The 27485-nt window shown below is 41.4% G+C and overlaps 1 protein-coding gene across 2 annotated transcripts; it reads left to right on the top strand.

The window, feature by feature from the left end:
- Positions 1 to 884: 884 nt before the first annotated feature.
- NEUROD6 (neuronal differentiation 6) lies at positions 885 to 27276 on the top strand. 2 transcript variants are annotated; one of them, XM_075745367.1, is made up of 2 exons: positions 885 to 978; positions 25344 to 27276. In XM_075745367.1, the coding sequence occupies exon 2, from the start codon at positions 25365 to 25367 to the stop codon at positions 26376 to 26378; it is 1014 nt and encodes a 337-aa protein (XP_075601482.1). In that variant the 5' UTR covers positions 885 to 978; positions 25344 to 25364; the 3' UTR covers positions 26379 to 27276. The 2 variants fall into 2 exon arrangements, with proteins under 2 accessions (XP_075601482.1, XP_010298481.1); XM_010300179.2 differs by lacking the exon at positions 885 to 978 and adding an exon at positions 23659 to 23928.
- Positions 27277 to 27485: the final 209 nt, after the last annotated feature.

The raw sequence follows: 27485 nt of genomic DNA, 5'->3' as shown, positions 1-27485 counted from the left end.
TCAAAAAAATTCTGTTGTCTTCACTCACCATCAGATAGTTTTTCCTCTGTGTCAGAGGAGAGCAGCTGCTGCCTCACTTTCCAACACACGCGCTCAAAGGTCCCCTGCAGCAACAGTCCTGCCATGTGGAGGAAGCCCAGTATTTTGTGTGCTAGCACGCACCTATCAGTGCACACACGTTGAACTGGGAGGATGTGTCTCCAAACTATGTTTTGGATAGTGCTATATGGAGGTGTCTGCCGGGAGTATTTTTTTCTGGCTCTGGCCACAGCTTCTTTGGACTCAGCTTGCTACACTTTCCACAATTCACTGCATTTCGACTCTGGAGTAAAAGGAACTTATTCTCATACAGAGCCACTTGACATGATCCCTTCTTTCAAAAGACTGATTACGTCGTCGCTTTCTGTTTCTTTCCTGGTAAGTGCTGCTGCAGCATACATAGATGCTCCTTTAATTCTTCCTCCCCTTTTGCAATATGCTGCCCAATACAATTGCAGTCAAGAAAAATCTCCTAAAGGAATTTTTCTTCTGGGCTTGTATTGTGCTTTCAAGGACCACTTTCGCAGCTTAAAAGTGCTGCAATGAAGTCTTGGCCATGCAGATGCCAGAGGTTTGTCAGGAATGTCCTCTCGGGACCTGTGATCTGTTTCAGCAGTAGTAGCACAGCTATATATGTGCTGATTAAGCTCCTGATACCCAGGGACAACAGCGATAATCCAATTTTTCCATCTAAACATTATTTTGCTGTGTTGACATCTGTGCTCTCAATCTTTTCACTGTGGAACTTCTTCTTGCACTAATGCTGTTCCAACTGCTGCTTGTTAAGCACTTTCTTGTGGTGGGACTTCCCTTGTTTTCATAAAGTATTTTGTTTCTCTCCCAAGGCCACAGCGTCCTTCATGTTCCAGATCACTGCCCCATCCTGGCTGTTATGGAGGCACTGTGACTTCTGCTGATCTTGGTACCCAGTATTAATCGGTAAGTACTTACCCAACACATGGTTTCCAGTTTCTTAGAGGAGGTTGGTTTATGGCATTCACTTCATTCATGGTGCCTGAAGTCCTTCATTTGCTATGCAGTGATTTACATTCCGCTGTCATCCAGGTTTAGTTTATGCTTCCCAAATTTTGGCTGAGTGGCGGTATTCCCTCTTGTCTTGGTCACATACCTCTAAGTTGTCATATATGTTTTCACTTCCTGTCAACATTCATGCTTCGTGCACCCTTTTCCAAGGAAATCTCATGTGCTGATAACAGACCAGCAGGTGTTTCCTACCAAATGTTGTGGCTGCTCATCATCTTCTTCCAGACTCACCTGCCTCGCCCAGGATGGGCAGGTTATATTCAGAATATGCTGTGGAGTCTTGATAAATAACAGTCTGTAGCATAGGGAGCTGCTGCCTCCCTGAAATGTTGAGTTGCTTTTATGCAGTGATCAGTACGTATCTAGACTGTAATTTTCATCCTTGTTGTACCCATTTTAGAGGTTTGGCTACTCTAAATCACACTCTTGTGTCAGACACTGAGGTTCCTTTACCTCTTTGCACCTTGCTCGTGGAAGTGGCTGCTGAAATACCTGAGTTGTCGGTACCAGAACCTTGGGAGGTGACTTATTTTTGCAGTTTCCAAGTTATAGCCCACGCTTGTGGGCAAAAAATTCTTAGCTGTTAGAAAAATCCCATTTTACTTGCCTCCGCTATGAAATCGATTGCACAGATATCAAGCTTTTTATTAAGTTAAACCATTTCCTGTCTTGGGACTGATGTGCCAGCCTGTCAATCACATAGAAAGAGAGACTCTGACCTTTCTCTTTGGATCTATATTGAATCTGTATTTCTCCAACACTTTGGGGGGATGGAAGACCTCCATATTTCGCTAGTCCTACTGATGCAGGCAATGTTAGAGTCCAAATGGAAGCTGGCTTTTGCCCATTTTCCATCTCATGAATGCAGATTACTTTTTCCCCAGTTATCAGTTTTGAATGTCACAGGTTTTCCTTTGGCCTTATGCAGCTAATTAGACCTAGGAAGCTTGCTGCATTGTGATCCTTCTCTTTGTACTGTACTGTAGCCAAGAAGAGTGCTGTGTCACTGCTGCTGCTCGAGTCTCTTTGGGGGTGCTCTCCAACTGCAGGCACCGTACGCCCTGTACTTTTCTGTTTGCTTATGCGTCATGCTTCTGCAAAATGGTTTACTTTGTGGTTGGAATCAAACAGGCTTATCAAAATGCAACTCTTCAATAAAGCTGAAATGAAACATTTGGACCTCATAAAAACAGAATGTTTTGCTATTTTGCACGGGGGAGTTTAGGAAGAAGGTGAACAGCTCAGTTGTTGAGTCAGCATTTAGGGGGGCGAGGGGGGAAAGGATCTCCCTAAATGGCCAGAGCATTATTTGCTTTTAGCACAGTTTCGACGGTCAGAATTGGAGACAGTATCAGAATGCAAAGCTTCAAATATGGGAAGATGCTATTTCAGTCTAGATCCAAGAGCAAATTCACAGCTGTCTGTAAATTAAAACAAAGAACAGCTCGGTGACTTGGGAGCTTGCAGACATGTAGAGCCGTGCATCTGCCCACACTTCAGGCTGATGGAGTACCAAGCAATCCTAACCCGCCAGGAGGATAGCTGTGTGTGTGTGGTGCTGAGTCCCAATAATACACCTTGCTAACAGCCAGCGTATCCTACATCAGGGTGAACACCTACATAACATCATGTCATGGCTCCCAGGCCAGGGCTGCCTCACATACATGTGTGCAACCATGTCCGAAAAGACTCTCACCTGCCTACAGGGCTAGATTTTTAAAGAGTGCCAAAGGATGCAGATAGACAACTCGATGGGAGCGAGGCACTGAAAACAGCAGTGGGAACCAATTTGCTTCTGTAGGTCCTGAATGTGTTTGGAAATCTGGTTACATTTCAAGTGTAGTAATGATTTTGGTCAAAAGTAAGTTTGGTTATTTGGTCCTACAAATTGTTCGATTTTTACCTGAGATGACATTCACGAAGGACAAATTTTATTTTTGCTCATATTTTCTCCTAGATGTTTGTGATGCAATTGAGTATGACCGAATTTTTGAAAAATATTCTTATTAAAAGAATGACTGCAAAACCTATATCTTCACCTGTAGTGGTAAAAAGATTCTTTTAACTAACATTCTTTATCCATATTAGTTCTTTCTTCATCAAATGTTTATTCACAAATTCTTTCTTACTAGTACTGGATTTCATAATTGAAACAATATCTCAGAAATAATAGTAATAGAAATAATATTTACTCATCAGTAATTATTTTCAAATACTGATGGAATTTATTCCTTTTTTTGGTAAAAGTTCAATTAAAATTCACTGATTGGTAGCAGGAAAAAAGTAATTTTGCTTGTAATCCCCAAACAGACATTATAGTAATAAATTATAGTGCCTGGGTGTAGGTGTATAAAGGAAAAATAGGGGTTGTCTCATTTCATAGGGATGATTATGTTTTGAATTATCTTGCATGAACCTAATATGCCAGGGGCACATTGGGAGCAAATCAACACCTGCAAATCTCACAAAAATGAATGGATTCAGGTTTATAAGAGATTCCTGTTGACTTAGGCCCAGTTTGCACTTAGATTTTACAAACTAATGAAGGTATACCAGAAGGGACAGAGTTTATACCTGCAAAGTGTACATTAGCTTAAACTCGTTCCTTCAACAGAATAGAAATATACTTTATTGAAAGTATAACTGCATATATACTACATCTCTAACTGCTGTAGATAAACTTATAAGCTTAGTATTTAAAAAAAATCAAAACAGAAGGAGCAATGTGACTTGCTGTGATACAGCAAAGGAGCTAGAGGAAGCTGCTACAAGCCTTGAACTCCACCATGCTGTAAATGCACGGTGATGGCAAGTGATGAGCAATACCCATTTGAATCTTCCACAACACCCACGCAAGCGTCAAAGAGGCACCAACGGCTAAAATCTGATCAAAGCTTGTGCACAAGGACCCAGTGAGCTTTCACAGGATTGTTTTGGGGCCAGCCCCATCTCATCCCCCATTCCCAGTCACAGTAATCTTAAAGAGGAGACGATCAGTCTCACTGGGAAAGGACTGGAGATTTCCTCCAGCTGTAGTGGGGAGAGTGATGTAAAGTGCCCCAAAGAGGTAACAGGACTTCCTCATGAAAACCAGCTCTGCTCTGGCACCCTGAGAGAAGCATTAGCAATCAGCCTACAGATATTTTGGCATCTGGATGTATTACCCGACAGACAAACATGTCTCTCTTCAATGTTCTCTCAAACCTCACTGAAACTTGGGACAGCAGCTGTCCAGGCATACCAAGCTCAGGTATGCAGAGCAGGGCCGTTTAGATGTATAGAAAGAGGCACACCCACAAGGGTGTTCAAGGAGGAAAAGACAACAGCACAGCAACCTGGAAAGGTAATCACTTATCCTGGGCTTTTATGGGTTCCGCTGAGTTTGACCTCTCTGCATTAGCAATTGGTTAGACAATGTAACTAGGAAGAGGGGAAATATCCCCGTCCCATCTATCACACGGCAAGGAGGCTCCTTACAGCTCCCCTTCGGCACCTAAATCAGGAGATCTGCAGCAGCTACCCTCCCTTAAAGATTTGACTGTTCAGAAGCATCAGTGAGCTTCATGGTTGCAGTGGCTCATTGCAGGAAGTAAGTTAATGGGAAAAAACAGCTGAAAAGGTGATTAAAAATAATAAAAAAAAAATTTAAAAAATTAGCAGTCTTAGTATCTTAGACCACATATTTGCACTCCGTTCTTCTAACAAAAGACATAATGAGCTTGCGTGCGCGCGCACACACGCACACGCTCATGCTTATTCTATGCTTTTTCGCCTCATCTGGCAGCCGCTTTCCGGTCCAGCAGACACTAACATCTAATGAGTCAAACTTCCCATTTTCAGACTAATCAGTCGGCTGCACTAATTGCAAATGCAAATATGCAAATTTATATTAATTAATTACTCTGCTAATTAGTTCTGCGGTCTTTTTGGGGTAATAAATCATTGTGCAGTGGAAGGGAAACACGTCCTGTCCCATTTCACTCCACATAAAAATTTAATGTACTCATTGAAGAAAATATATAAAAAACCACCCCGATTCTGATAGCTCTGCTTCTACTGATGAGTCCCCTACAGAAAGGTATGATTGTAAGAAAGCTTTCACATCTCCAGCAAATGCCATCACTAAGGTGCCTGTTAGCAATTTAATTATCACATTATGAGCTCCAGGAAAAGCCAGTTTGCTGTGCTGCAGGCTGTGACTCTGAGCTCCGTAGTTCACACATTTTGCAGCAAATGCTGTTTATACATACATGAAAGATAATCTGGAGGAAAGCTTTTGGTTTGCTTTACCTGAATGGACTGCTAAAGCTTGCGCTCAAATCCCAGAAAGCTGGATCTGCTAAAACCATCATGACTATATATGCTTTAGTCCTGCAGCCTCTCTAGATCGCATTTGAATGGGTTGTCCGGAAAAAATGAATAGTAGCTGAAGAAGAAACTGCTTGCAGAGCCCTTCCCTGGCCTTGAAATTTACTTTGGCTCTGATCCATTTCGACGGGGAACGTTCAGCTCCCCAGCCAGCGCCACCTCTCCCTTGCACCCCTCACCTCCCCAGCGCGCCCCGGGATAGGGAGGGTCACTCTGCTGCCCTCCCCCGCCGGTGGTCTGCCCAGGGGATCTGTGGTCTTCTTTCCCCATGCCGACGTCTGGAAGGTGCGGAGAGGTCCCCGCACTGACTTCGTGCCCCGGCAATAGCACGCAGGGCGGCACGCTGGTGGAGGATCAGGCACCAAAGCCTGTCAGGGTGTGGAGATCAGTGTGTCAGGGCTTATTCTACATCTTCCTCCTTTTAGGACAGGAGAAAAAAACACACCCCCGCAGCAAAACAAACCCAACGGCACCTGGCTGTGAAAAGAGAGTCACTGAGTCCCCTCGTCATACGGAGCTACACCAACTCACAGCAATGCTATGGTGCACGGTTCATCACAGGCGTCCCAGGAGCCAAAGGCTTTCCCGAGAGATTTAGAAAGGCGTTAAGCAAGGTGCATCCTCTTATCTCACGCAAGTTAAGGCTAAATAGAAATGCAGCATCTCCCACAGCTCTCGGAAGGTTTCTTCTTCCTCCACTTGCTTACTTTCCACTGTTACATACTGTCATTTCAATAAATGTGAAACATTCACAGAGCATTTTCTTGGGAGTTTGAATATGATCAAGTGGGTTAATCCGCCTCAGAGAGATAAGCTGAAAAGCAGATAAAGATGTCATAAAAGTCAACAGTGCTGCTCTTGTATCTCTGAGATTCAGGCATCTCACATGTAAAAAGTCTTCTGATGTTAAAAAAAAAAAAAAAAAAGCATTAGCAAATGTTTTGCTTTATGCTTTAAATTATTTGGTTTAAATTGAAACAACAAATGAGGTTTACAGGTAATTAAATTCCAAGAGCCTTTATCATGCTAGGTTTAACCAGAATTTGAGCTGTATATTTTTCTCATAGTTTGGAACCCTAGGGTAGCTTCTTATTTATTTATCTTTCCTATCCAAACACTGGAATAAAATATTGTTGAATTGATAATCTGAAGTTCTGTGACTTAGGTTCCGGGAAAGAGAGGAAATACAAAAAAACCCTAAAACAACTTAAATTGACAGAGCAGTTTATAGAACAGTCAAAGATAAAATTTATTTTTTAAAAGGTGCCACCTTTGCTTGAAATACTAATATGCACTAGTGGATATGCCATTTAACATCAAGTAAATTAAAATATTTATTTAAAAGCAAACCACCTTTGTGATCATTCTAGGTTTGCAGGGTCTTGGAATCACGTGGGATCCAAATTGTTTGTTATAGAGTACAGTCCTCCCCACATGCCATGTGTTTTAGCTGATATTTAAAAAACAGGTGTTTTGTTTTGGTTGGTTGGTTGGTTGGTTGGTTTTTTAAAACCCTACAACATTTCAGAGATTAATATGTAAAGATTTTGACAAAACTCCACAGGTTAACTCTTTAATAATGAATAGGTATGAGAGGTAATGGGACTTTGTTCTGCTTGTCAGTAGTGTTCTTTAAAAGAGTTACATTTAAATTGTAATTGCACTGGGACATGAGATACAACTTAAGACATTTGACAAAGTCTCTAGACCCTTTGATAGGTTAGTTTCAATTAGGAAGCTTCAACAGCACACGAGTTTTTTGCAATTTGCAGTAGGCTTCCTCATGGTAGGCGCTGTGCGCAAAATTTTCTTTTTTTTCTTCTTTTTTTTAAATTGTGTAATAGCTAAGAAAGTTTTGTCAATACTTAATTCTGAAGAATGCTTACATATAGTCAGAAAAAAATGATGCTAATAAAAATTCCATCATGATAGTCTATGTTTATTCCCTTTCTGTTACTTCTGGCTGATATTTATTTTCCTGTCAGGGCTGTGAAATTAAGACTTTTCTTAACATATAGGACAGCAAGACCCATTTGGCATCCAAGATGAAACCCAGATGAGTGTTAAGATTGACAGTGTTTTCACCCTTATAATTAGCTATTCACACAAATGGGGTTTTAGTTTGCACTTACGCTTGGAACATGGCACTTCTTCATACAGAGAGCGGCATTCACATGTTAACATTTTCACTTTTGTTTTTTGTTGGCAAGTAAACCAGTGTACTTGCTATTGACTTCTGTTAGAGTTTTGCTCTATATTATTCACTATTTATTAGTGCCCTATTTAAAAAGAATTTAACGTGAGCAAAGCACAAACAAGCACTACAGTGATGTCCCTTTGCCCCGCTCTGGAGGAGGATGGCACCTGCCTAGAGTCACTCTGCTGCTTCCAGGCAAATGCTTTCCACACGCATAGCGCTGGGGCACCGCTTTCCAGCATCTCTCTTTTTTTTTTTTTTTTTTTTTTTCTTTTTTAAGGATTAAAGACCCCCCTCCATTGCTGAGGGAAGGACGGGTGGCCCCAGTGCAACAGAACGTGTACCACGCTGAGCTAATTTGCAGCCTTGTCCTCGGTTGCGCACTGACTCAGTGATGTCTGGAGGAAGGGCGCAGAAGTAGGAAACCTTATGGCAGTACAGTAACCGTTGCCAGAAATTCATCGAGAATTGTGATGGGTTCTGAACAAGGTCCTGTTCATTCTAAATTGAGGAATAAAAGGCTCAGTGATGAAAAAGAAGGCTAAAACACTGCTGGTTTGCTAGATCTGTGATGTGACTGATTTGCTCATACACTTTAGGAGTTTTAAACAGAAAGAAACAAAATAAAGCATCCTAAATGGACTGTGCTCAATATGTACTTAGGCTAGAGAGCTCACTGCCACAAGAAGTGGATTTCAGAAATGTATGTTTGCAAAAAGGAATTGATATGCATATCAGAGTTACCATAATTAATTACAATAACGTTTTTGGGTCATGCTTCAGGGCTCACAGAATTCAGCAACTGTTAGAGAATGGTCTGAGACTTAACAAGGGTAATCTCTTTTTAACCTTCATGTACACACTTTAGGGGTCTCTCTTTGGCAATGGCTATTGCCAAAAAATAAATACGAGATGAGACCAATCTTAGGTCTAAACAGGAGAAATTCCTGTGTTCTTAGCTGTGGACTATATTCCTACGTGGTCCTTCTTTTTATGGGAATGGATGGCTTTTGGCAGTTGATTTAATCTTTTTCCTAATTCTTTATAAGGCTAGAATAAAAAGGGGATGAAAAAACGATAAGGAAAACTTGATCTCTTGAGCAAAAGAGGTGGCATAATACACAAAGTCTTTTGCACCAAGCAAATTAATTAATATTGTTCATCGCTTTAGAAACAATTGCATCTACAATGGACAAGAGGACAACTATCAGGGTAGATTAAAATGAAGATTACATATAAAATCACTGGGGGAAAAAAAGGAGAACAGACTAATGGTGGAGAAAAGGCACAGAGAAGCCCTAAAGGCAAACAATAGAATGAATAAGTATGGTAACTGCAAACCACCTAAGCAAAAAATAAAAATAACGATTGGGGAAATAACAGTAAAATGGGAAAATCATTTGTCTATACCGAAGCTCCACAACCACAGCTCTTTGCCTCCAGGCACTCCAAGCACAAGGATGCCTTCTCACCCAAGTGGTAAGATATTCGGAGAAGCAGAGACTGCTGTTCATCTCATGTAGAGGAGCAGAGTGATGTCTCCGTCTCTGCTTCCACATCGATGCAGCACCACTACCATGGCTCAGAGAGGGCAGCTGTGTGGGGAACCGGACGTGAGGCTGGGCCAGGGGGATGTAGCAATATATAGCAACAGCGGGAGCCCAGAGCTTGGATGCTGCGGTTGCACCTGCCCAGGAAGGCAGCAGCAACAAGCATCTCTAATGCAAATCAAGGTGTGAAGCAGGTCAGTTCCTCAGGGACAGGGACTTCCACTGGTGCAGGTCAGAAAAGTGGAACTGAATGACCACAGCCTTACAGGAGATAAAAAGTTCTGGCTTACTATCTTTTATTGTATTTCAAAGTCCTTTTGTTCACCTTGGTTGGGGGATACTTCACTGTACTACACTGTGGCAGGAACACTGAGCCAGCTATGTGACAGGGTAAAATGGAGTTGTGTCTGAAGGCATCTTGAGATAGTTAAAAAAGCAAATCAGAGTATTCTTACAGTGAGTTATCCCAAAATTTCTGTGTTTGTTTTCGATCCCAACGTTGCAATATTTGGTTGATATACTCCCTAACAGTACTTTCAACAGAAAAACTATATTTAAATTTCAGACGTTGAACCTTTTCAGCTTTGAGGTACAAAGCAGGAAACAGCAGCACAGTGTGAGGCACTTAAAACAGAGAAATGCCTATTTCTCCAATGATACTTGGTGTTGTGGGAGTTTTCCTCAGGAGCAAGTGCCCCCTGCAAGCCCAGCTTCCTGCCCCAGCTGCAAATCATTGTACAGAGCGATGGTTGTCCAGAGGCAGGATTGCACTGCACCCTGGAAAATGTATTATGGCCACAGAACAAAAGCCATAAAGAAGAACTGGGACCTATACCACCGCTTCTATGACCCAATGTGTCTTCTAGGACAGGACACATTAACATTTAACTGACTAGAGAAATACACATTTTGGGGCAGCCCAATGAACAGATCTATTGATGCACAAAGGACTTGTTTCGGCTTTCTGAGCAGATAGTCAACAGACTTCACTAATGGTGAAACACACCCAAGAAAAGACTGATTTGTGAGAACAGCTTTATCACAAGGAAATTGTTCTGGCAAAGGATTTCCAACCTGCTCTAGCCCTGACCCTGCAAAGACTTACAGTGGAACTTGATTTATGGTAATAGGGGTTACCTCAGGCTGGTGGCCAGTTACTAGTGGGGTTCCCCAGGGCTCCATTTTAAGGCCAGTTCTTTTTAATGTTTTCATAAACATCTTGGATGTAGGACTAGAAGGTGTCATGAGCAAGTTTGCAGATGACACCAAATTGGGAGGAGCTGTTGATTCCGTCGAGAGTGGAGAGGCCTTGCAGAGAGATCTGGACAGATTGGAGAACTGGGCAATCACCAACCGCATGAGGTTTAACAAGGGCAAGTGCTGGATTCTGCACCTGGGAAGGGGCAACCCTGGCTATACATACAGACTGAGCGATGACACACTGGACACCAGCCATGCTGAAAGGGACTTGGGGGTCTTGGTCGACAGCAAGTTGAACATGAGTCAACAGTGTGCCCAGGCTACCAGGAAGGCCAACCGTATCCTGGGGTGCATCAAGCATGGTATTGCTAGCCAGTCTAGGGAAGTGATTGTCCCACTCTACACTGCGCTGGTACTCACCTCGAGTACTGCATGCAGTTTTGGGTGCCACAGTACAAAAAAGACATAAAACTACTGGAGAGTGTCCAAAGGAGGGCAACAAAGTGGTGAAGGGTCTAGAGGGGAAGATGTATGAGGAGAGACTGAAGTCCCTTAGCTTGTTCAGCCTAGAGAAGAGGAGACTGAGGGGAGACCTCATCGCGGCCTACAGCTTCCACATGAGGGGGAGCTAAGGGGCAGGTGCTGATCTCCTCCTTCTGGTGACCATTGATAGAACCCATGGGAACAGAATGAAGCTGCGACAGGGGAGGTTTAGGTTGGATATCAGGAAAAGGTTCTTCACTGAGAGGGTGGTTGGGCACTGGAACAGGCTCCCCAGGGAAGTGGTCACAGCACCGAGCTTGACTGAGTTCAAGAAGTGTCTGGACAACGCTCTCAGTCATATGCTCTGATTTGGCTGGTCCTGTAAGGAGCCAGGAGTTGGACTCAATGATCCTTATGGGTCCCTTCCAACTCAGGATATCCTATGATCTTATGATCCTTGATTTAACTAACATCAGCCATAAGAAAAATTGTCTGTCCTAAGCATGTTGTTTAACATGCACAGAGTTAATGGAAAGTAGTAGAAGGTGATTCATTGCACTTAGTTTAGACACCCCAGGAGAAGATGGTGCCTCCTCTTTCCACTCTCTAAAAGCAAACTTAGTTGGCTTTCACTCAGGCAGCTAGTGAGCAGGAAGCTGGGGGTATACGAGTCCTTGCACAGCTTCACATGTACGTGCTGGGTTGTTATTCATCACCCATCTAATATGATGCTGTTGCTGAGTGAAGTCCACCTGGAGCTGAGCTCAGTGAGAAGCCCCTACCTTCACAGTCATCCTTTGCATCATCATGGTTGCCTGGACAAAACAGAAATAATAATGGTTAGGGTTCTGTAAGATTAAGTGGCAAAGACCTGAAGCTATGGCATGAAATATGTGACTGAGAGCAAAAGTTGCAGCAGCCTGAGATGACAGGAATCCCTTTTTGTTCCCTAATCTGAAAAACTCTCACTGAAAATGGGACTGACAGATTTGGAGTAAACTTTTGATGGGATTTTAAATGTCCTAGTGGTCTCAAGTTGGCTTGACCACGTTGCCTACAGTGTTTAGGCAGCTCAAAACCAAAGCTTTGAAATGAGTGTACTGGTACTTAAATAAAGAAAAAAACCACTCATGGTCAATAAAAAAATCCCTAAAAAATTAAATCAGCTAAACTTTTGGGAGGATTCTTATATGCTTAAAAAAGTTTGCTTTGGGAGAAAAGTTTTTGTTGTTGTTAACTAATTACTAATTTTTAGTTCTTCTTTTAATTTCTCATTTGAATTATACTCTAACTTAAAGAGCAGAGAGCAAAATGGTTTTGTAGGTAGTTCTTTAACATTCACTACCTAGGTTACTTGGTGAAAAACTGAATGAAAATGCTGGCTTTCAGTTAAATCGTTTTTTCATCAGTTAATTTCTTTTACTGTATCTTAATTATTTTTTTCAGCATTTTACTTATCCAGGATCAAATCTTAGCTTTGAGCAGTAACATGATAGGAACTACGAAGCTTAAGTTTGTAGCTGATTCTTACATCCCTTTTCCTATATAAAGCACGTAAATTCACACTTTTTTTCTGCAAGAGCAAAGATACACATACATGTCATATTTGACTACAGCTTTACATAAACAGAGGTTAAATAAAGCATTAGCGTGCAAGATGCCATTTGACCAAGCAAAGGTTTCTTGACCACACACTTACAAGATGCAATATGAACATCTGACTTCCTTGAAAAATAATTATTCAGTTTCTCTGGAATAGAAGAGGCAGGACAGTTGGGTCTGGATGGATTTTATCAGACTGTGAACTAGCTGTGCTGTAAATAGAGAAATACTTGAGCTAGATCAGGCTGGAGAGGAACAGAAAAATGTTTACGCTGTGCTGCATTATGAGTAGGACACCCGCATGCTCCACAGACAACAGTGTCACTGACCTTTCTTTTTTCTGCTCTGCCCTCAGTCTATCCTCTTCTAGCTCATACCACCATTGCCCCAGATAGATAACAATCAGTACCATCATTCTTGCCTCAATCTATCACTGGCAAGAGATTTCAGAAGACAATCAGCCCAGCTGGAGAAAACATCAAAGTCGAAAATATATTTGCACCTAGGAAACGTTACGTTTGTGCTTGGGACTTTGACGCATCAGGATCTCACGTGTTTCTCCAGCCACCTGAGCACCCTTTTTTCCTAATCGCTTGCAGATATAAATTGGGCTCTGTGCGTGTGGTAGTGGTGTGCGTGGAATTCACAGGAATATTCACAGCATCCACCTCTGGGAACTTGTCCCTTATGGTTTCAGTCTGGAACAGATGTTCTAAGTACATAGTTTGAATAGAAGTTCCTTTATTTTCCTTTGAGGTTAAAAAAATAAAATTGTTTTGTTCCACAATCTTCTCACCACTTAAAAGTTAGAATTAGGTCAATGGGAAGAGCACATGTGCATGTGTGTGAGATCCAGAGACCGAAATTTGCTGAGCTCTCAGTATATTTCCCACTGTACGTCTGACTCACCATGGGAACTTGAACGATATCTCCTCCGCCTTTGAAACACTGATAAACTCACTGAATCAGCAGGCACTGAAGCTTAATTTCAGTATGTACAGTGCTGTGAGATCTCTATTTGCCATGTGCTGCAAGAAGTGCAAAGTAACTTTCACAGTACCAAAAGTAAAAGCAAGTAAAGTGGATTTGTCTTGCACATTTCTGATAAGAAGACCTTGGTGCTTCGAGTATCTATCTGCTCCAGCCACTGATGGGATTTTGCCATTTTAATAGTAGCACACACACACAAAAAGTTCCAAGTTTTTATTCTGCAATGCTACTTTTGTGCATAAACAGTTATTAACTTTGCATCTACGTCTCCGTGGATTAAACAGTCCCTAAGTACACATTGACAGCACGGATCGTTATGGTTATGGACCCTTAACATTTAAAATGGGAGGGGAGGGAGGTTGTGTGCATGTGTGTATTCATCTCCTTGCTCCTTCTCTTTCACAAACTATAAGGTTTAATAGCGATTAACACTAGACCACAGCACTTCTAAATTAACGATAGCCCTGCCAATTCTAATTGGTATTCTAATTAGTCTGACAATTCTACTAATTAAGAACATTAAACTTTTTAACAAAGGCTATCTTTTTTGTGTTGTGTTTGGCAAAATGGAATTGAGGGTATAGGGGAGTCTGAACTGCTACTTCAGAGAATTGCTGATGATTAAAGAAAAAAAAAAGAAAGATTTGAGAAGCATGCAGAAACATCTATATATGGTAGTTAAATAACAAGAATAGGCTATCTGAATTATAAGATATAGTACATGGCAGAGAAATGGATTAATAGAGTGAAAACTGCAAATCCAGAATACATGGCTGAAAGAGGTCTGCCTTTTGGAAACACTGATTTAGCTCAGGTGCTATAGGGCTTTTGGTGCAATAGGCAAACTGAGACATTCCTTTGTTTGGAGAAAGCTCACATTTCTAAATTTGCTTTCCTTCAGATATGAACCAAAAGCAAAGAAAGAAAAAAGTGTTTCACAATGCAAAATTTTCAGTAAATATTTGTTTCATATCAATTGAAATGTCTCATTTTGAAGAAAAAATGCTCTGGTTTTGATTTTATGTATTATATGTGATTTTGAAAAGAAGAATCCTTTTGAATCCCTTTGAAATTAATTCAAGTTCTTACCTTTCCTAAATGCCTTATTCTCAGAACGAAAATTCATTATCATGCATTTATTACACAAAGTTTTATGTCAAAAAGAAGACGCAATCTTCAGAAAGAAAACATGTTCCTTTTTCTGCCACTTTATGTTACAAGGTCAAACTGCAAATATCTTGTTCATAATCAAGATTTCTGTTTCCACGGGAGTCAGAGCGTTTGCAGTCTTTGCAAAAAAACTCATTGATGTTAGTTGGTGCCGCAAGAAGCAAATGAGTAACAGACAACGGAAAGCAATATTTACTCCAAACCCCACCAACCTGAACCTCACTGATTTTACTCTTCCAATGCCCAGACTTCAAGACATAGTGCAGGAGCTCTGAATCTCTCAGGGTTTGGCCCCATGCTGTAATGCCGAGTGTATTTCCTCCATCGCTTCACCAAATCATTATTGCATTGCCTGTATTCACACTGTTCCAGGGCTTAGAGGTACGGGGAGAGACAGCTATTCCAGTCACCATCTGCTGGTGACAGCAAATGTTCTCTACACGGCTGTCTTCAAAATTCATAGCAAAGTACCCTTTTGAGATAAATTTTGCCTAGATGGCTTTACATAGTGAGATGCCTTACAGGTCCAAATGCAGAACGCAGAAGCCAGCACGCCTCTCTAGGCAGAAAGTACACTTCAAATTTCAACCCAAGCCATGCATAAAATTCCTGAACACAATAATAAGGCCCTGAACTTACTATAGTACACTCTTCAGAATGAATATCTATGAATACTTTGTAAAGTGCATATTTTTTCTCTCCTGGTCATGTTGCAGTAATAATGAATTGAACTGCAATAAATATTTCTCCAAAAATAGCAATTGAATTAAGGATGATGACAAAGAAACCAAAATAATACCAAATAGATAGTGGCTGATATGAAGAACAATACCATGGTGAGGGGAAAAAAAAAAAAGGAAAAGAAAGGATTCCTATCTTGCAAAAATATATGCATATTCAGTACTCTTTCTGCTGATCACTGACTGTTTTAGCATTTTGCAAACTACGTCTTCTATGACCTTTTCCCATTACCTCAAGAGCTTAAAGGGTCAGGCCCCCAAGTAAGGCCACGCAAGCCAGGTAGAAAGTCAGCGTACATGGCGACTAGCACAACAGAGGGGAAATGCAAGCAGGATTCAGGCTTCCTTCTTAGAACAGGGAATGTGGCCAGAGAAAAGGGCTTTTTGCCAAACTTCCAGGTGCATTCTGGCCATGGTTGCTTTAAACTATTTGGGGATCCAAAGCAGTCCTCAGCCAGCCCAAGAACTGAAAGGAAAACTCCAGGCTGCCAAAAGATACTGCTCTATGTCCTTTGCACACCCTGTACAGTGAGACCGCTTTGCAGAGTAGTTACCTCCAAAAACAACACTGTGTGCGCAAGGCTGTGGCATGAAGCACGGATTTTCATGATGCCTGGTGGCTGAGGAAGCTGGCACGCTGTAGGGCTTACACAACTCCTTAGAGGTTACACAGACGTAAGAGATGGAAATTACTGAAAATACTGTTTACTTCAGCTTGTACTTAAATGTGTGACAGCCTCACCACTCTTTATGGCAAATCATAACTTTTTGTTGATTTTGGCAAATTTTATTGACTGTTGTTAGACAATGCTGCTTCCTAGAGGATGTCCACAGATCTTACCAAAAACATATATGCAGGTAGAAGCAAAACCCTCTCTTGAGCTCTACTTCTTTCAGGTGTGTGCTTGAATAGACTGGAACCATCACTCTATTCTTAATTTTGTCTTCTTTAAGCTGTCCTAGGCTTGCAATGGTGATCTAAGAAATTTACAGCTTACAACATCAGTGTGTCCACTTGCCCCGGAAATTTGGTGAAAAACATAATAAAATGGATTTTTATAAAGATGAGAAGCATCAGTTACTCTAAAAGTAGATCTGCAGCTAGAAGTAATAGAATTGTTCATTCATCACTGAAAAAGTGTTCTTTAAACATCAATTTTCCAAACTGTTTTTGGAAAAATATCATTACAGCCCAATCTGAATTCAGCACCCTTTTACAGCTGAGCTGAAATTGGCTGTGCCTTTCACTTTCTCAGAAGCTTGGGGACTGAATCCAGAAAACAGTTTTATAAAATCCTGTTCTATTTGCGGTCAAATTCTGCCACCAAGTCTCCAGTACTGTCAAGGGAAAATTGATCCTGTGGGTAAAATATCTCAAATGACCCAGCTTCCACTCTCAGCTGTGACAAATTTTCTTTGTCTGAAGGTAAAACGTGATGGTCAAGATCCTCCAAAATATATTACTGTCCATCTTCCACTGCCTTCAAACCCATGAAGATAAGTAGCAAGAAGAAGCAGGAAGGCTAGAGGATTCAGTGACTGTACACTGCATCTAGCCTGCTTGTAAAAAATAATTTCTGGAGTGTTTATCAGACATCAGGTTCTTGACTACTCCTAACATTTGCATCGAGCATTTTAAATCAGTGGAACGAGTTCAGGATCTGTGCTGTAAGATCTTTTTCCTTCTGGAAAGTAGCAGTTCCCTGCTTCATAGGAGTGTTGTAAACGTTTAGTTCTGACGCTGGCTTAGGGGGTTTTTTAACCCAAAGTTACCTTTCTTTTCAATAAGAAAAGACCTCCAGTGAGCTTTTTAAGCGCATGCATTATCACATGTCGCAGATGCTGGTTGGCAATTGTAGATGCTAGGAGGAGTCAAAAGTGTAACGCAGATTTGGGAAATATGAGGGAGGCCATAGTTCATTAACAGCTTGGGACGCCTGATTGCACAGCTTTTCTGCTTTTTGAATGGAAAGTTTACTTATCTTCATCAGACCAGTATCTCAGGAAGAGCCCTGTCCAAAGAGGGTTATAAATTCAGATAATAGAAAGCAAACCAAAATGAGGAGATATTCCCATTACAGTAAGCCTGAGTCATCCTGCCCCACACTTAATATTATTTCATAAAAACAAGCACCTCTGCTGAGCTGCGCTGTTAAGAAACTACCTGTGTATTTGTACATAAGAGAGAGAATTGATATTTCATAGGCAACTATAGCTCTGGCATTTCCTACTGTCAGCTACTCAATTTCTCAACTTTAATAATGTGCTTTCAAAATAAGTTTAAAGGAATTGTTATTTCTAAGGTCGTCTTTTTTTTTTTTTCTAAGATGTTCAGATATTATTTGAGTATGCTGCTAAAATTTGCCTGAGGAGTGCATGCAAGAGAAAGGAAATGATGATTCTTAGGAGCTTAGAGCTCACCTGAACCTGGATAAAATTTCATGGGGGTAAAGAAAAGTCATTTCTCTAGCCTGAGGGCTTTCTCCCTGCTGAGTTTCAAAGGTCTGCTGCAAATAATGGAAATGTCAGAGTTTTTCATAAACTTTGCAAGGATCTTTTACAAAGTTCCCCTTATAAAACATCCTATAATTTCCTGGGAGGGAACTGTCCACCAGAAGCTGACTTTACTCTTAGCTTTTATTTTGCACTGCCGTCAAGCCAGTGTTAATTCAACTTCTCTATTTCCTTGCATCTCGCATTTTATTTAGAGCATGCTGCACAGTCCTCAGCAAACTGCTCATCTCAGCATGCGCTTTCTGTAAGGCTGTTCTGCTCTTCTAACCGAGTCGGCACCGTCACCACACGCTCAGTGCTTCCACCGCTTCCCAGAGGGGCTTTGCCCCAGCACCGCCTCACCACGTGGGGCTCAGCACGTTGTCTCTCCCTGCGCGACAGATAATCCTCTCACAGGGAGAAGGCTGCAGGAAGGGAGAAAAATTATATCGGGAACATCCACACAGGTGATCTAAAGAGAATGTCCCTTCAAGTGCCTCTTGCTGGGGGGAGATTTGCAGCGGCGAGAGGAAAGCAGCCCATCAGCCTCAGAGGTTTTGTAAGGAAGGAGTGCCCCAGTTTATGGAAGAAAAAAACATGCATCATAGCTATGGGGTCTGCTTGAGGAAGGGGAAGCAGTGCAGGTCTCTTCTGGGGTCACGCACACCCACACCACCTCTTCTAGAAGGGACGGGCTGCAAGGTCCATCCCAAAAAACATGCTTTGATGGGGACAGAGACATTCTCAAAATGGAAACACGGAGGAAGCGTGCCTGTGAATCACTGTAGGCACCGGCGGAAGAAAGGGAGGAAAAAAGCAGCATTGCTAACTAGCTGTTTGACAGAGATTGCCATTAAAGAGTAGATGCTGATCAGCAGCATCAGAATGTGTGCTACAGCCAAGAGTCCCTGCTGCAGCCTCTAAACGCTCCCGAACTTATTGATCTCGGAGCATCCTCAAGGTAGGGTAGCAGAGAATGTGACAACCCCAGTCACCAAGTATGAATAAAAACCCCTGGTTTCTCAGATGTACTATAGGGTTGCTTCACACCACAAAGCAATAGGAATGATCTTAACCCCCTGCAGTTTCAAGAAGAGACACAGCTACGCGTCTGGCCTGATTAGAGCATTTTTCACCAGAGAGAGAAGTACCTTAAATCCCATATTGCTGCAAGGTACATATCACTTCTTAATTTGGTAAAAAAACTTTCAAGCTATATCATGCCAATGCTTTTCTAGGGTAGAACAACTTTTAAAAAAAAAACCCATATTCTCCATCTTAAGATTATTTAGCCTGTCTCAACTCGTTCACATTAGTGTAAGCCAGGAGCAGCTCAAAATTAATAGGATTATGCCAAATGTATGTCATATCTAAATCAGATCCATTCTAGCCATGTGTTTCAGAAATCTTAGAGCAATTTCTGGTCACAAACTCATTTTTGGATAACCATAAGCAATTAGTATTAGAGTCCATTTTCAGACTCTAAATTCATATTTTACTCAAGCAACTCCCATTAAAACAGAGTAACTAACCCCTCTGCAGCTCTTTCATATTTGTCCTTAACAGTCTATTCAAAACATAAAACTAAGGGTGTCTGATCAGAGCAAGACGTACTTCCTCATTACGGGAGCAAAGCATATTTATAATATTTTGCAGCATTAGCAGATGGGTTAAAAATCACATTTACAGACTAAACTGAATCCTCTTGAACTAATGTAGGTTAGTTCTCTGAAGCCAGGGGTCCTTATTAGCGTCTTCCTTAATCTCTCCTGGGAGAAGGACGTATATCCCTGTACATCATATTAGCACTGGTGGGAGAGGGCTTAGCCAACTTGATGGGAACGTCAGGTTCCCCTCTGAACACAAAGCAGTTCACAGTCTGTGGCGGTGTACTGGGGATACAGAGAGACAGAAAAGGGCTGGGTCACCCCTGAACAGGGATGCACATCACTTCGGTCCCTGAGTTGCACATAGGATATGCGGCTGGCATACAACATGCGTATGGCACCTTGGTCTGGTTCCTTCCCTGGCAGCTCCTATGGGAACGCGGTCCTGCCTTCACCAGAGGGTCACAGTTCTCACCAGTCAGACTCACTGGGGCTGGCAGACCAGAGTCCCTGCCCAAGACACCATCCTCTTTTGCTCTATTTTTGTAAAAAACCCAACCCAAACCATAACAAAACCCCCCAAACCCCTCACACAAAACCAAACAAACCACAACAAAAACCCCACACAGGTATTCCCACCTCATCCCAAGCTCAGAACTCGGGAGGAGACTGGAGCCAGGAGCCACTGCTTTTCATACCGTTATACCCTCGTGTTTGCCCCTCGTGGTCTGACTTTGCAATTTAGGATGCACTAGACGTACATTTCCCCCCAGTCTCGCTCCCAAGGCAGCAGAGGTTCCCACCGAGGGAAGGTGACAGTCCAGCCTCGCTGCAGGCTTACAGTCAGGTTCTGGCATAGACACCGACCGCCGGAGCCTGCCCAGAGGTGTGCAGGTTTGGGGGGGGTGACTTCTGGTCCTCCCCAGCTGTTTGGGCTGCACGTTGGGTGCTGTGGCAGGAAGGAAAACTCTCACCAGGTCGTGAGGGAGGGAGTTTGGCATCACAGGATTGTCACCGTGACTTTATATGTGCAAGGAGCAGCGTTGCTGTGACTTTTTAGTGCTTACATTAGAAAGATGAGGAAACGAGGAAAAGAAAAAGATTTAGCCAGCTCTTTCCTTTCTGAACAGTCCCTCGCTGCCCACGAGGTCCCATTGTTACCAGTGAATGACCCAGACCACAGCACACCAAACTGGTCCTGAGCAAACATCATTAGAGTTCCTTAATTCTGATGCCGTTCTCCTGTTACAGCACAACTGGGAGATGTGGGCCAGGGAGGGTGGGAGACAACAATGAAAAAATAAAAAAAAAGATAAAAAAAGAAAAGAGTAGAGACATTCCCTAGAGATCCGATGATAGCGTATTGAAGTTATTGGAAGGACTCCCATTGATTGCAGTGCAGTTTGGGTCAGTCCCCCTGATGCACTGTGGAGGTTCTGCAGTCCTTTGAACTCAATACTATTTCAGTGAATCTATTAATGTTTGGCTGTGCTAAATGTATTATAATAATATTGCACTTGAAATAGAGTCACTTATAATTCAAAACTATACAGCTTGGGCACAGGAAAAAAATCGTGGTATGTGTTCAGTAACATATTTGGTGCTGTGCAGCCGTTCTATAGAGTGCCTTTAACTGTGTTTTGTGTATTATTCTTAACATGCATTCACAGTAGACAGCAAAGCAGCAGTTATGGGGTATGCTGTGAATGCATATTAACAGCAGTACACATTTGCATATCATGGATCCATAATACAAAATGCGTAGTAAAATCCTTATGAAAAGTTATTATGCATGCACAGTAGAGGCTTTTTAAACCTTGATATCTCAGCTATTTTGTTTCTCCACTATTTATTTGAAAATATTAAAAAGGTCAAATGATGGATTAAGAATCTGCAAAAATGTAATGTTACTACTACAGAGGGAATCCTTCAACACAAACTAATTCATTTATTTTGTTTTTAGTAGCAGTAGAAGAGCCATTCAAAAATGCATTTTACAATAACATTTAAGTAGTTTTTTTAAAAAAACCCTACTTCAGCAATAAAAAAAGAGGGAGCAAATATTTTTATAAAAGTGTATTTTGGAGGCTGGGTGATAAAACTGGAAATTTTAACGGTCCTTGCCTTTACACAGAGCCACTACAATGTCAACCTTTCCTTCAATTTCTCATAGTATTTTTAGTATGCATCAAAACAGGGTTTGGTTCCTCAGGACTTTGCATATTTAGATTATCGTGCATTGTATAATACTCTGAATATGCAAAATCCTTGAAAAGGTTGACAACCCTTAGGACCTTCCACAATATAAATCTTAATACATAAATTCCTATTGAGAATAATGGGATTCTACCCTCTCCTCTGTTACACTGATTGTAATATTCGGGATAAAATGGAACAAATGTTATGAATAGTACAGCTCTTGCTCCTTCTGAACAGTTGCCACTTAAGTTTTAACATTTTTGTCACTTCAAATATATTTACCTTAAAAAATAAAAATTTAAAAAAAAGGAGGCCTGAGCTCTGTAAAGAATGAATGACCTGATATTTCTCACTTCTGTAAAAAAATGCAAAGTTTGGGGGTGAGGGCTTTTTTTTTTTTAATGAAAGACTCTCAAATCATTGAGCACACACACATAGATGTACATAACACGGTCTCCACACACACATCGTTGTGCTGCTGCTTTATTTTTTGTTCCCCTCTCTAATCAAAAAATGCCCAAACAGATTTAAATGAAACTTTGTGAAAACAAAATAATTGGATCGGGGCTGAGAACATTAATGCCAAGCTTGGGCCCAATGTGAATTAAAGCAGATGAGTTATAAACCCTTCAAAAACAGGATTTATAATGGAAACGCTGACACAGACCCATAACAATAGCAGCTCTGCCAGGGATTATTTTAATACTAAAAGCATACTCAGTCGCTCACTTTTTTAAGAGAGAGATTACTTAGTCACTAAAAAGCAGTGATACGTGATAATAATGAAAGCAAACTTTAAAAAAAATGTTTCTAAGATGACACGTCGTTCCCCCTGTAACTCTCTTGATATCCCTTACATGTGACATGCCACTCCTTAAATAAAAAAACAAAAAAACAAACAAACAAACAAACAAAAACCAAACCACAAACCCCAAACACACCAAGGTGGGGTTTGCCATAAGCTCCATGGCAAGGCTGAGCCGAGAGGCTTTGTCAGCTTCATTTCACAGTTTCTTGCCCGTGGAAAGAGACAAAAGGGTTAAGGGAGGAAGAGCAGGGAGTACAGGAGAGGCAGCCGACACGGGAACAAGGGCAGGAAGAAAGGAGCAGCCAGGGAGGCAAATGGAAGAGCAGGGGGGAAAATTTAGGAGGAGGAAGTGTGTTTCCAAAGGAAATAACTCAGTTTTTAAAAGAGATTTCGGGGAAGGATTCGCAAAAAGGCCAGGCAGGCGGAGACAATTTGGCAGAGCGGGAAGCCCTCCAAGCACCCCAAGTTACACCCGTGAGTGTGCCGTCCCACCAGGCGCAGGTGCACCCCAGTTGCATCGCACCGGGGCAGGACAGGGACGAGTGAGCCCCGCCACGAGCTTCCAAAACAAGGCATCGCTTGTTAAAGCTTCACGTTGTACGTCCAGTTTCCCACAAATGCCTCTTTTCTTTTGGGAATGTCGAAAAGCAACGAGGATGCGAGGGGAGGATTTCTTAGAGCCAGCAAGAGGTTTGCCCCAGTTATCCTGCACTCTGGGGCAACACACCGCACTCAAAATAACCCACACCCCAAAAATCACTCCCAGCAGCATCGCACAAAAACTACTTTTTGTGACTGTGCTGTGTGTTCTAGCACAGGCGTTACTTCCCCATTCCTGCCTTCCCTTCCTTGCCTTTTTTTTTTTTTTTTTTCTCCATGGGTACCAGGTGCACCGGAGGGACTCGGATCAATACAAGACAGCACTTTTTGTATAAACAATACCGTATTAACAACCACAGGACAGCCGTACCTGTAGGCAGGGATAGCACCAAATGTTGGCACATCTATCTGTGCAGCTAGACTGCTAAAAAAGAAGCAGCTCCAGTGGAAATGCACCTACTGTATGTGAAATGCTGGTGCAGATTTTTTTCGTTCTTTTTTTTTTTTTTTTTTCTTTTTTTTTTTTTTTTTCCCTATCACTCTAACCTTCTGTGTTGATACATGAATGCTGGTACCCACTTAGAGGGATGCCAGATGATCAGTGCAGAATGAAGGTCCCAGGAGAAAGGCTCACGTGGTTTTCTCTGCCCCGTGACGTCACTAGCAGATGGCATGGGTACCAGCTCTGGCAGTTGGCATCAATGTCACTTTTTAGAGATCAATGAGATAGTGCAGATATACACAGATCTAGACTCCAGGAGACGATGCGACATTCAGACTGAAAAGATTTGGAAGGCAAAAAATGAAAACTGATTGTTGAATGAAATAAAAAGCTAAGGTAATACAAATAAAGATATATTTCAGTTGGTGCTGGGTGTGCATGCAAGTATTTAAAGATACAGTATCATTGTCTTGTATTTTATGTATGCTATTTACTGTCTAATAACTCCTCCTAACATTTTATTCTTCTGATGCAATTGCATACTTTCATTGGTGTTATGTAATGTTGCAAGTGTGTAGACAATACTGATAGAGTTAGTCTTTGACCGGGGTTTTTGTTTAGTTTTGTTCTATTAAAAAAAGTCCCTGCATTCGTTTTGTTTGTCTCTCTGAGGACTGTGGGGTCCAAGCTTTTGCTGCTCCCAAACTGCAAACAAAAGCAAAATAATTGGGAAAAGGGAAATATTTTCCTATTCCAGGCTGGATTCTTAGCACACGTGCAGGATTGCAGTCAGAATCTACAGACCGCTCCTGTCAGCTACAAGCTGGAGGGAGACATCTGAGCCTCGCAGAACATAAACACTGCTATAGCGTGCAGGGAATTTTTCACCTCCCCCCCCACCACTACTGACGGGGGAGAAAAAAAAAAAAAGGGAGGAAAGAAAAAGATAAAAAGCAAATAAATTGATTCTAACTAAACAGGTAATATCAATTAGAATTTTTGCTGGGAAAAAGGAAAAAAAAAAAAAAAGGTAGGGGGATTTTATTTCCTAACTCTAATCTGAATACGTTTAGGGTTAGATCATTCTGATTTTTGTCTTAAGATGAAATAAGTAATATGTGATTTTCATACATATCTTTAGAAAAAAATTCTTTGTTTTTAATTCTGTTACTAGCTGAGGAGGGGGGATGTTCCATTAATTTTTTTCTCATCCACTCTAACTTACTAGAGTTTAATATCTTGATTCATAAGGGAAGAAATGTGGATGGGAAAAAAAAAACCCAAAACTTTGAAATGTAAGTCAAAAAGTGATTTTAAAATATTTAACTATCAGTTAATAGAGATATGGCACTTTTCAATTTTAAGGCTGCCTTCGCTCTCCTCATTTTTTCACCCAGGAGAATTTAGATTAATGAAATTTCTGTATTGCTTTATCATGTTTTGCATTTCTTTGAATTCCACGGTGGCAAGGGTTCGAAGGGCTTGTTTAAAAATAAGATAAATGAGCAGTGAGCTAATTGTACGTTTTAAATATTGATTTACTCTATACTTATCTGTGAGAAACGTGGATTTTTAGTTGCAAATGTTTCGAGCGATATTGAAATTCTGGAAAGCTTTTATTTTTTTAAAAAATGAGCATTTGCAACTGGCATTTAATGCAAAAAATATAGATTGTGCATTTATATATACACATACACACTCATATTCACAGAGCGTGCACGCAGATGCACGAAAGGTGCATGAGGATGTGTGTGTAAGTCGGCAAACTTTAAAAATGGAAATATTTAAATCTTGTGCTGGCATTTTTTCAGGTAACTTAAGATTATAGAACCATGTTAACACTACCGTTTGATGAGTCTGTTGTAATGCCAGAATCCCAGATGTGCAGAAAGTTTTCCAGAGAAAGTGATGACCAAAAGCAAATGAAGAACCCAGAAAGCTTTTCGAAGCAGATCGTGCTCCGAGGAAAGAATATTAAAAGATCTCCTGGAGAAGACACAGAAAAAGAGGAGGAGGAGGAAGAGAGGGAAGAGGAGGATGAGAACGGCTTGCCGAGGCGAAGGGGCCTTCGGAAAAAAAAGACGAGCAAGATAAGAATGGAAAGGATCAAATTCAGGCGACAAGAAGCCAACGCTAGAGAGAGGAACCGGATGCACGGCCTTAATGACGCCCTGGACAATTTAAGGAAAGTGGTCCCTTGTTATTCTAAAACACAAAAACTGTCCAAAATAGAAACTTTAAGACTAGCCAAGAACTACATTTGGGCTCTTTCTGAAATCCTGCGAATCGGCAAGAGACCCGACCTGCTCACCTTTGTCCAAAACTTGTGCAAGGGTCTGTCCCAGCCAACTACAAACTTGGTGGCGGGATGCCTGCAGCTGAATGCCAGAAGTTTCCTGATGGGCCAGGCGGGCGAAGGCGCCCATCACACCCGCTCGCCCTACTCCACCTTCTACCCCCCCTACCACAGCCCCGAGCTCGGCACCCCCCCGGGGCACGGGACTCTCGACAACTCCAAGTCCATGAAACCTTACAATTACTGCAGCGCTTACGAGTCCTTCTATGAAAGCACTTCCCCCGAGTGCGCCAGCCCACAGTTTGAAGGTCCCTTAAGTCCTCCCCCAATTAACTATAATGGGATATTTTCCCTGAAGCAAGAAGAAAGCTTGGACTATGGCAAAAATTACAATTACGGCATGCATTACTGTGCAGTGCCACCCAGGGGTCCCCTTGGGCAGAGCTCTATGTTCAGGTTGCCTACAGAGAGCCACTTCCCTTACGACTTACATCTGCGCAGCCAGTCTCTCACCATGCAAGATGAATTAAATGCAGTTTTTCATAATTAATGAGGAAAATGAAAATAAACAGTGGTCATTCACCTCCCCATCTAATTAAGAGCAAGCAGATGCTTGGGCACTGCGTAATTGGCACAACTCTATTTAACGTGTTTACTAGTTCCTAAAGTGTGTTTCAACTATTGTGGGGATTTTCTATGTATTAATAAACCCTTTTTCCGATAAGTATTTTTCCTTTCGTTTTTTTGTCTGTAAACACTGTGAGATTCTGTTTCCTCCCAGAGGTTATTTCCCCCTCCTTTTTTTTTTTTCTTTTTATTTCCCTATTTGCTTGATTTGTTGAGCAGTGTGTCTGAAAAATAGCGCTGAAATAAAAGCATACACACTGTGTAAAGTCAATGTCTATTTTGATTGTACAGTAATTATACAAATGCATGTTACTGAAATCAGATTAATAAAAATGATGTATTTATAATTGGTAGAAAATATATATTATGTATTTGAGGAGAACTGGATTAAAAATATTCAGAACTTTAAAGAAATTATCTCAGAACTGAGATGGGCTTGCAATATGCAGAGGTGAGAGTGCAGCAATATTGAAAGCTATGCAAAAAAAAAAAAAAAGCAAACAAAAAAACAAAATAGTTTTTTGGGTTGTTGTTTTGGGGTAAGCTAAGGAAAACCAGTGATTGTCACTGACATTATTCAGCCTGACCTTTAGAGTGTTGCTGGCAGGGGTCACATGCTAATATTTTAGAAGATGTTGTCGAAATTTTGCCTCAGTTATTTTGACCATATATAATCAGCACTTTTTTTTGTATTATTCTGACTTCAGATGTAAAGGTTTGTTATAACAATGTATAACTGTGGTTTCTCACTACGTACTTTAAATGCAATTAAACATAGATGTTTCCACTTTTAAAATACATCTATTAGCTGTGATACTGTATTTTGCCTGATACTTATTATTTCACAGTATACAGCTGCCTTTGGTCTTGCCTACCCAGCTTTCTTCCCCGCACCCCCGTAGTGCTTGAGCCTGGGGATGGAAATTATGAATTATCAGGGCGAACCTCGCGCTCTTTTCAGAAGGATGTATTAGCAACACAGCAAAAGCAGACCCAAAATATCACTGAAACAGCTGCGCGCTAAATGAAA

This window comes from Balearica regulorum, chromosome 2, assembly GCF_011004875.1.
Source record: "Balearica regulorum gibbericeps isolate bBalReg1 chromosome 2, bBalReg1.pri, whole genome shotgun sequence".
Lineage (NCBI taxonomy): Eukaryota > Metazoa > Chordata > Aves > Gruiformes > Gruidae > Balearica > Balearica regulorum.
Note: the sequence above shows the minus strand (reverse complement) of the source record. Positions and strands in the feature narration are given on the sequence as shown.